We start from the raw sequence: 10,079 nt of genomic DNA, 5'->3' as shown, positions 1-10,079 counted from the left end.
TCTCCCTTTGCCTCTTATAGGGATCAATCCCCTCTATGTAGGGGTAGAGGTGGATGTAGCTAGCTTGCTAGATGAGATCATGTTTCCTAGTCACATGGTACTCAATCACTTTTTAGATGAGTTAGGGATCATGTTGTCCACAAATGGTCTCAACCTTCTCACTCATTATTACCTCTTGAGATGGGTGTAGTGCTCCTAACTGGCTAGATTTTGGCAAGTTTCCTTGCATGGATCTAACAAATTCTCTTGTTTGTGTCCAATAACTTGTAGATGAAGATCAAGAAGAGGATGGTGCTCTCATTGGTTGGGAACTGATTATTGATGGTTCCTTCCCTATTGATGTATGGGAGGTAAACTAGATGACCATGACCCTCTAAATGGTATAACTCTCAACACCTAATGATTTATTGATTCTTGTTATTTGAACTTATCCTAATTAGATTTTGTTTTGTTGTTTGTTTCATCTTCATATTTGAACTAAACCTTATATAGATTATAAAAAATTATAAATAATATATTTCTCTCTTTTTAATATATAAAATATAATAAAACTACTATTCATTAAAAGAAACAAAGTTCCCACTATTAGAAACATAGAGATCGTTTCAAATAAATATATAGTAAATATTTGGAGAGAAACTACATATTTACCCTTATGTCATGTTGATTTCTTGCAAAAGATAAAAAAATAAATAAACACTGTTTACGCATAAAGGAAAGGCTAAATGTAGGGGCGGAAAAGAAAAAATATAATAGATGTGAAAGTAACATCATCGGAATTGCTACTTGAATGAAGACCAAAGAAACCAGAAATCCAAATTTTTCAAAAGATCACGGCGAAGGCGGGGCGAAGGGTATTCGATTCAACTGTGTGTCACATCTTGAGTTGCTCTTCATTCCATTCTGAGGAGACAGAAGAGACACCGTTCGGGAGACAGCCCTTTCTATCCGTGTAGAGTTATGCAGTTCCTAATTCAGGCAAGCAGTTCAGGCCATCTATAGTTCAGAAGGCTGGTTATCATGAAAAGCAGTTGTTCTTCACCCATTGAACCCAAGGCTAAGGGAGGGAATGAATGCCTATCGATTCACGTACCGGGGCGAAGGCGGGCCGAGGAGCAGGGAGCAGAGCACTATCAATAAGGGCACTCTCGCCTATCGTCTCTAAAACACGCCAAACAACAGGTATTTCTGTCACCAGATCTGGATTTCTCCTCAAATTTGGGTCGTTTTTGAGTTGCCCATAAACCATAAGGGAGTTAAAAATCAGTCAAAACAACTTTCTACCGGATTCTTCTGTGGGTTAGTGATCAAGGCATCTAGGTATACGGCAAGCTGCATTTCTAATAATGGGTGCCAGAGAATTTAATGCCCCTCCGATGGATTTGGGTGGTGGCATTCCTGTGTCACAGCCCAGAAGGTCTATAAACCCTCCATTCCAACCCCAGGTGAGGCCCCCTGTTAGTACAAATCTTCAATTTATGTCGTTTGACGTTGGATCTGCGCCTATATCATTTGCACCCCCTCCTGCTTATTCCAGAAATAGTTTTGGAGCCTTCGAAGATGAGCCTCCTTTACTGGAAGAATTAGGTATCAATACCCGCCTCACAACAAAGAAGACCCTAAACCTTCTGAATCCCATCAGGGTTAATCCTAATTTGCATGAGAATACAGACCTCTCGGGCCCATTTCTATTCTGTATTGCATTTGGGATCTTTCAGCTGCTGGCAGGGAAGCTTCATTTTGGGGTGATTTTGGGTTGGATTACCGTGGCCTCGCTATACCTCTATGTTGTATTCAACATGTTGGTAGGGAAGAATGGTAGCTTGGATCTGTACCGGTGTCTTAGCTTAGTGGGTTACTGCATGTTGCCCATGGTGATTTTCTCAGCACTCGCTCTTTTTGTCCCACATCAAGGGGTTGTAATGTTTGTTATGGCAGCGGTTACTGTGGTTTGGTGCACGAGGGCATGCAGCAACTTGCTGCTTGTTCTTGCATCTCATGGAGATGAACACCACAAATTGGTGGTGTATGCATGCGGCTTGATCTACATGTTGTTTTCTCTCCTGGTGATTTTCTGAGAGAGGTATTACTGTTTTTTGATAAAGCTTCACAAATTTATCACAGCAACTGCTTGGTAAAGTTGCCATTGTATTTTTAGGGATTTTGTTGAAAAGGATCTACGATGAAGCCTTTATATCGTTTGGAAGAATATTTCTAAAAGTTTGACAGAGTTTATGTTTTACTTAAAGAACTTTCATGTGTTTTGATGATTAAATTCTTTAAGATTTGACATGAGTAATTTTGGTTGTTCCAATTACTTGTTAATATAATTTGATTTATAAATGTTGTTTGCTTAAAATGAAAATAAATTTAACCTTAGAAGAAAATTACCTTAACATTCTCTTATCTGTTATGGATGCTTTTGTTTATAAAAGCTGTATTGTTTTGAATGTGATGTGCTATGTATTTTTCCTAGTGCTTTGCACAAAGCAGACTAGTCCACAAAAAGATGTATAGAGCGAGAATGATAAGTGCATGTTGAACAGTTGAGCTAATTGTAGCAAAATAATATCCCTAATGGGTTCTTGCAACATGTTGAATTTTATGTGAAAATGGCAGCATTATTTTTCTATCTATAATTTATCCAAGTTCCTACCTTGCTTATAATCTATGCAATTGTTGTGATGGAAAATTGTATTTTGGTTATGAATGTTATACCGGCATACTTTCCAGAGTCTTTTCGAGGTTTTAGAGGTAATTTCTGGTCATAAGTATTGTAGATAGAGGACATCCAGTCAGTGTGTCTAACAATTCCCTAGGAATAATCTAGCAAGTAGAGTTTTGTCGTCTTGATCTAGTATACACAAATAATCATGTACTCAGCTATTTCTCTACACAACTCAACTATTTTTTGCATACATTCTGCATCAACATTTTAGAAGAAGGCTTGAGTTAGCACAGTTTTGAGAAAGAAAACATAGTCACAACAATGGACTATTCATATTCATTGCACAACTTATAACCCGCAATTTTTTTTTTTTCTGTTTCAAGGTGCTGGGACGAGACAACATGTCAAGGACTTCTGAAATCACAAGAGAAACATTTCATCTATCATCATGGTACACACAAGAAAAACAGAAAGAATAGAAGGTTGAATCACTGTTTTTATTGATATACAAGGTGCTGCAACAGCACTACATAGTCTGAAAATGCTTGAAAAGATGAAAAATACATTGGTTTCAGTCTTCAAAAGACTGATTGAGAGTTACATAGCAGTTTTTTCACAAGAAAGAGCCTTTTTTTGCTACAATATTTGTGTATACAACTGAAAAAATCTCCCTGAACACTCAAGGCATCTATTGAGCCTATCCAACGTTGGACAAAAAGGAGGACAGGCATTACGTTTATTAAATGACATGTGCTTTCTTGATTTGGTAGCTGACGTCCACTTGGCATTGGAAAGAGTCCTCTTTTGATTTGACTGCTGGAAGTGCTCCTAAATCTTTTCTTCAACCTCCTGGATACCTGCAACTGCTGGATGATTAGTCAAACTGCCCCTAGATAACTGGATAAAACTTCAATGATGTTATGAATGTCTTCAAATTGCTTCAAACTGCTTTCTTAACCACCTCCTGAATCCTCTGCAACTGGCTCTCACTGCTTCGATGATCAATTGCATAATAATAGAGCACGTGTTTCCTAATTTCCATATTTGTTCTAACTCCCAGGAGGCGTAGGAGAATTACTAGGATGAGCATTAACCAATGTGTGACCCACTTGTAGAATCCTTATTTCATGCTTTATCCATTAGCTAAACTATACTCTGCTCACTAATCATGCCTTACTATTTCTTTGGAGATAATGTAGTCGAAGACCTCATGATGACTGTTGACTCTGTTATCCACTTGTACTGTCTTTCATCTGTTTACAGTGCTCTCAATGATCTCCATAGGACTGTCCATTTCTTTCACAATACTATTACCAACAGGGCCAAAAGTATGATGGGCTGAGTTCCAAAAGACTGTCACTGTTATTTGGACATATTGTGTTGGCATTCCATGTCTCTGTATCTCAGTAGCACTGTCTATTTGGCATCTTCATTTAATGTGCTTTCCTCCTTTGGTCCTTTGATTGTCATTTTTTTATGAACATCTGCTATCCTTAAGACTATCTTTCTTCACTTTAGTTTGTTGCCCTCTCATCTTGATTGCCACTTGAACAAAATGGATACCAATAGTGGAAATAAATCAGATAAAAGTAGCATGCAACCTTCATCTGTGTTGGGAAGTGTTCTTTATTCTTTGTCATTTCAGTTGAGCTCATGAACCATTTTATAGACTTCAATCCCACTGTGTCTAAGAACTCTTCATTTCATTGTCTCTGTCATTTTACCTTCCTTCACTCACCTTTGATACTATTTCAAATCTTCTTGCAAACTGTCATACCTCATTTGTTCACTGTTGTAACTGTCCTCTCATTGGACTGCCAATGTCATACTGCCATAATAGCTATGCCTGTGCCATCCTTCCAAGATTGTTACTAACCAAGTCCTCACAAGGGTTGCGTTACTGTAGCCTTATGCTTACCCTTTTTATCTGTGTATAGATATCATAGCATGATAATTTTTTTGCATCTTCATAATCACAAAATCGTCATAAATAATGGTTGCATCACAGGATAATAGGGATAGCTTATAACCCTTGATTATCTCTGAGCTATCTACCTCAATTCCTTTTATGGCAATGACAACCATGTTGCATGTAATGATAGACCTTCTAACCAATATTGCACTGCTTCATGGCTTGGTTCTTTTGCATGGAACTCTGTCATTTCTTTCACTGATCGGCATAACCTTCTTTGGCTTCATTGTAATTGCACTTGTCCCTAGGTGTATGGGCTGTCATGTGTGAACTCTGTCATCATGATTACATATTCTTACAGGACTGTCTTCCTCTCCTCTACTCGAGGACTGCCATCAGACCTTTATAGATTATCCATTTTATGAATGGGCCTTAACTGTCCCTTTTCGATCAATGGCTGCTATCAGGCTTATTTCTTTGGCAGTGCATAATGACTGTGACAGCCATGAAGGCTATGACTGTGATCTTTAAATTTCCTAAGACTGTAAATACATATCCAAGAAACCTCAAAACATGTGAAATAAAATGTAACTCTGAATAATGCCTCTGTATACAGTGCTACAATCTCAAGACCAAGCTCTTGGGTCTCATTACATTGCATCAATCATCTCAATAACCACCTTATATTGGCCTGTCACCGCTTGAAAAAATACATTGCTCACCTGTGTTGGTCTTTGTTCTGGGATGATATTCATAAAGTTATCCTTCGATGTGTCTTTTGAAATGAAAAGTCACAATGCTGTTAGCTAGTGAGCAGTCCTAAGACGAAATTGATGGCTTATCATTGAAGATACCATAGAAGATGAATTTGAAGAATGCATGTTTCTTTCATCCTTTCATGCCCTCATTAACCATTGAAGACATTGACTTAAGTCATACCTTTGTAAGCTCTGCCACAAGAGCTTTTAACTTTCCTTTTACTTTGCACTATTCTAGGACCCATAATCTCATTGTCTTGTTCACTTTGTGATGCTACTTCCCTCCTCTCTGTCATTTAGTCCTTTTAAATTTCATTGTTGACTGTCCCCTAATGCTCTGTCAGTGGATTATCCTTTTGATCCATGGAAATGTCTTAACCTGTCTTTTGTTCCCACACAAAGGTGAAAACAATGTAAGCTTTAAGAATGAGAAATCTATTTTCTTGAATATCCATTTGCCCTCGTGTCACCGTTACTTGTTCCCATGACTACTTTCTATGCCATTTTGACTCCAATAGACATGAGTCTTTGTAAACCCCTTGTGAATGTTCACTATTTTTGTTTATGGGGCTCTTCTTCTTGATACTAATCAGCTCCACAGATTCTATCGTGCACCATTTGGGTGTCACATACTTCTTTAGTGCTCTTTTCACAATCAGCTTCCATTATTTATCTCCCTCTTTTGGAATTCTTACTATTAGTCCCTAACTCTGTCTTGATTACCCGTCCTAGTCTGCCTTTTAGAAACCTGACTTTTGCATGCTTATTGTCATATCTTTCATGTCTATCTCTGTTTGCCATCCACTTGATGGCTTTAAAGGTCACCCTTTTGGTGTCCTAAAGTCATGATTATGGCATGACTGTCTTTAAATCTGCAGACAATTTCTCCTTTGCTCACAGCTGCATTGTATTAACTATTGGGAGATTGTACCATGCTATCTATTTCATGTCTTTGTTTGATCATTTTTGAAAGTGATGCTACTGTCAAATCAGAGAATCTCTTTGAATCCTCTCTCAAAATTTTAGTTTCATGGAATATATCAGTCTTCAAACTGTCAAAAGAGTCTAGCAATATGTTTTTCTAAACATTCTTGATAAGCCCCAATACTTCACGGACCTGATCTTGCCTGTGCATGTATTGTTCTTTGCTATGGGGCTGTCTTAGACTTCACTGTTATTTCCAATGTTCTTAATGGACTGTCCAGTCAAGATCTGCTCTTTATGACTGTCATTTTTACTTTATCTTTACTGTTACTGTGATGTCTCCTTAGTATCACTCTCATAAGGCCCTTGGAATATTTTGGAAACCTGACTTTTGCATGCTTATTGTCATATCTTTTATGACTATCTCTGTTTGCCATCCACTTGATGGCTTTAAAGGTCACCCTTTTGGTGTCCTAGTCAAGATCTGCTCTTTATGACTCTCATTTTTACTTTATCTTTACTGTTACTGTGATGTCTCCTTAGTATCACTCTCATAAGGCTCTTGGGCTATTTTAGAAACCTGACTTTTGCATGCTTATTGTCATATCTTTCATGACTATCTCTGTTTGCCATCCACTTGATGGCTTTAAAGGTCACCCTTTTCGTGTCCTTAAGCCATGATTATGGCATGACTGTCTTTAAATCTGATGTCTCCTTAGTATCACTCTCATAAGGCTCTTGGACTATTTTGGCACTGTCATGATGGTATTTGTTGTCCCTTGTCATCCCTGTTTTCTTACTTTGGCCCTTGAGGTTGCTTTCCTTTTTCCCTCATAAGATCCTTTACTCAAACAACCCTCTTTTTTCTTTCTTTGGACTGTTATTACACTTGAATGATCTGAGCTTGTAAACAAATATTCTCCCTTCCTCTTCAAAGGCCATTTTCCTATGGCTGTGCAGGTCTGCGTTGCCTTCTACAAAGCACACCATATCTATGAGCTGTGTTAAATGGTCATCTTTATACCTTCGCTTTAACTTTGTTGACTATCACAGCTCTTTCCAGCTTGCCTTTTGGACTATCCTCTCCTTCACAACTTAGATGTAGCATGTAATGTCCCCACTTTAAAATAGAATTTAATAATAAATAATAATAATAAAATTTAAATATTAAAAATTAAATTAAAATATAAAAGAACTTAATTAAATATAATTAAAATTTAATTAAGTTAGTGAATGGTCAAAAGACATGGAAGGAAAAGTTGTTACTCCCTCAACAATGAGATCTAAAAGAGAGAATAGAACCTCATTTGAGAGGGGGATAATTTGGAAATGAGAAGTGCACATCTGATTTAAATAAAAATTAAAATTGCATACCTGATTATGAAAGTGTTGTCCCTTTCAAAGGGCAGAAATAAAGAAGAGTTGCACTCTTTCAAAAGGTGCTAATGGTGAAAGGGTGTGTCTCTTGCCAAAGGGCATGCATGATGAAGAGGTGTGACCTCTCCTTCACATTGAGAAATATAAAGGAAAGGAATCAAAGCATCCAGCAACATCACCATGGATTGGATCAGATCAACACTGTTAAGTTATAGGCAGTAGCATCATTGCCCTTGGTGTCATACCTAATTTCTTATATATTTATAATACAGAGGAAATTATAAAGACTGCCAGAAAATCGGGTCTGTTAGAAAGGAAAGGAAAGAGTAGTCAGAGCGGTGACAGGTATGAATACTTACCTGTGAATTAATATTAATTTTAGGCAGTATTTTATATATATATCAAAATCCAATATGTGCATCAAGGAGCATTAATCAAGGTGGATGTTATTAAACAAATTGATGACAATTAATATAATATAAGATATTTATTCAGAACAGCATCAAATTACAGTACTGTTAGACATAACATATAAATATATCTGCACATAAATACCAGGATACATAATACAATCAAATTCAAGTTGCATAAATTACTGAAATGCTGATACGGGGAATAATAAATTAATTAATAGAACACTGACAATAGATAATATTGATACAAAGTAATGCTCAGAATATATTAATGGTAATCCAATACAAGGCACTAATGTAATATATTGTAACATGATAACCATGTTAGATATAATTGATTAGCATAATGAGGTAAATTGAATAAATATGACTTCACTGGAAAATCACAAATGATTCATTGAAAAGGAGGGACTATCTCTTAAGTACGCCACTCCATAGTGGATGCCTAACACCTGTCACATGGAGCCAGGAGGGGTGAAGCATCTGCTCTTGGGCTTAAGAGAAAAGGTGGTTGTGATGAGGGGGAACAGTGATAGAACACCTTGCTGGGTATGCCAACTCCATGATGGATGCTTAACACCTGCCATATGGAGGCAAGAGGGATATGGTATCTACTCTTGGGCCTAGGAGGGAGGATTTCTTGGACACCCTATCCAACTAACCTACCCTAGTGTAATAAGGAATTGGATAATTAAGAAAAGCAACTAACCCACAATCTGATTTTATCTAACAAATCTGACTGTATCTAACAATTATAACAATCCAATTTCATCTAATAAATCTAATACTAATTGTAATTAATACATTAAAATTTACATCACTCAATCTCTAGTTTTATAAGTATTACATTAATATATGTTTCAGTTTTATAAGTATTACTTCATATATGTTCTCTAGTTTTGTGTTGCAGGAAAACAGTATACAAAGGTACTCCCATAAACTTAATTACCTATTTTGGGTGAATTTAGGTTAATTTTAAGTATAACTAATTAGGGGACATTACATAGCAGATCTTTAACACCACACTTACCTGTATATATCTTCAAGTTCTTGTGCTTTCTTAACTGGAAACTCCTCTTGGAAGCGTCTCTATTCCCCATTCTTCTGGGATTTCATGGTGTTGATTAGTTTGCCAAGGGTGTTATAGCTTGTGCTTATTGACTCAATGTCTTTTGAATGATTCAGGTTTGGATGAACCTCAAATTAACCTTGGGGGATTCGATTCCAACAAAACCAAAAGATCGTGTATGACATCAACATAATCAGGATTATCATTCTTTTAGTTTTGAAGCTCTTGAAATTCTATTTATTGGTGATCGACTACGTTGCAACTATTTTGGATAGTCATTATTTACAAGTCTCCCATTATCTGCTGTCCATACATACCTTAAAGACAACCATAACTAATAATACTGTCACCATGCTCTGTCATCTCAAAACAACACAAGAAAGCTCCTTAAATGTCTTCACAGCATAACAAACCTGGCAAAAGTAGAATGCGACTTCTTATTGCTTTCATCCTAGAGATGTCTAACATGTGGAGTGTGGGTTGATCTGCCGTTAATTACTGAAAACCCTCCTCCTACATGCTGCTTGTCTTTACCTTCCTCTTGCAATGTGGGAGAGATGCAGAGCATACCTTTTCAAACTTCCCTCAACGTGCCTCTCATTTCTTTTGCAATGTGTGCAATCCTCTTCATGGCTTCTGCAATATTCACGCCAGGTATGGAAAGAGCTCTTCTATGCAAGTAACTGGAACCCTAAACTTGCTGCATATGTTAGGTATGCTATGTAAGTAAAATAAAGAATGGGACCTGCAAAATTTGTTTTTCCCTCCCTTTGGTGAGAAATGTAGTCAACATTAGAAGCTCTTTTGTTCTTTGGCGCCTAGACTTCCTTTTACCAAGACATAGATAACTTGCCTTCCATTTAAAATCACAAGTCCAAAGGCTAAAAGAGAAAGTGGCCATAAGCTTGAGTATAATGGTGGCAAGCCACACAATCGTAGAATCAATCCTTGAATAATC

At 37.0% G+C, this 10,079-nt stretch overlaps 1 protein-coding gene across 1 annotated transcript; it reads left to right on the top strand.

The window, feature by feature from the left end:
• Positions 1 to 726: 726 nt before the first annotated feature.
• LOC131040152 (uncharacterized) lies at positions 727 to 2,299 on the top strand. The gene has a single exon (XM_057973005.2). The coding sequence runs from the start codon at positions 1,347 to 1,349 to the stop codon at positions 2,076 to 2,078; it is 732 nt and encodes a 243-aa protein (XP_057828988.2). The 5' UTR covers positions 727 to 1,346; the 3' UTR covers positions 2,079 to 2,299.
• The last annotated feature ends 7,780 nt before the right edge of the window (positions 2,300 to 10,079 follow it).

The sequence above is a fragment of the Cryptomeria japonica genome, chromosome 11 (genome assembly GCF_030272615.1).
Source record: "Cryptomeria japonica chromosome 11, Sugi_1.0, whole genome shotgun sequence".
Lineage (NCBI taxonomy): Eukaryota > Viridiplantae > Streptophyta > Pinopsida > Cupressales > Cupressaceae > Cryptomeria > Cryptomeria japonica.
Note: the sequence above shows the minus strand (reverse complement) of the source record. Positions and strands in the feature narration are given on the sequence as shown.

Coding starts and splice junctions, on each gene's coding strand:
- LOC131040152 (XM_057973005.2), top strand. CDS start 1,347: ATGGGTGCCAGAGAATTTAATGCCCCTCCGATGGATTTGGGTGGTGGC.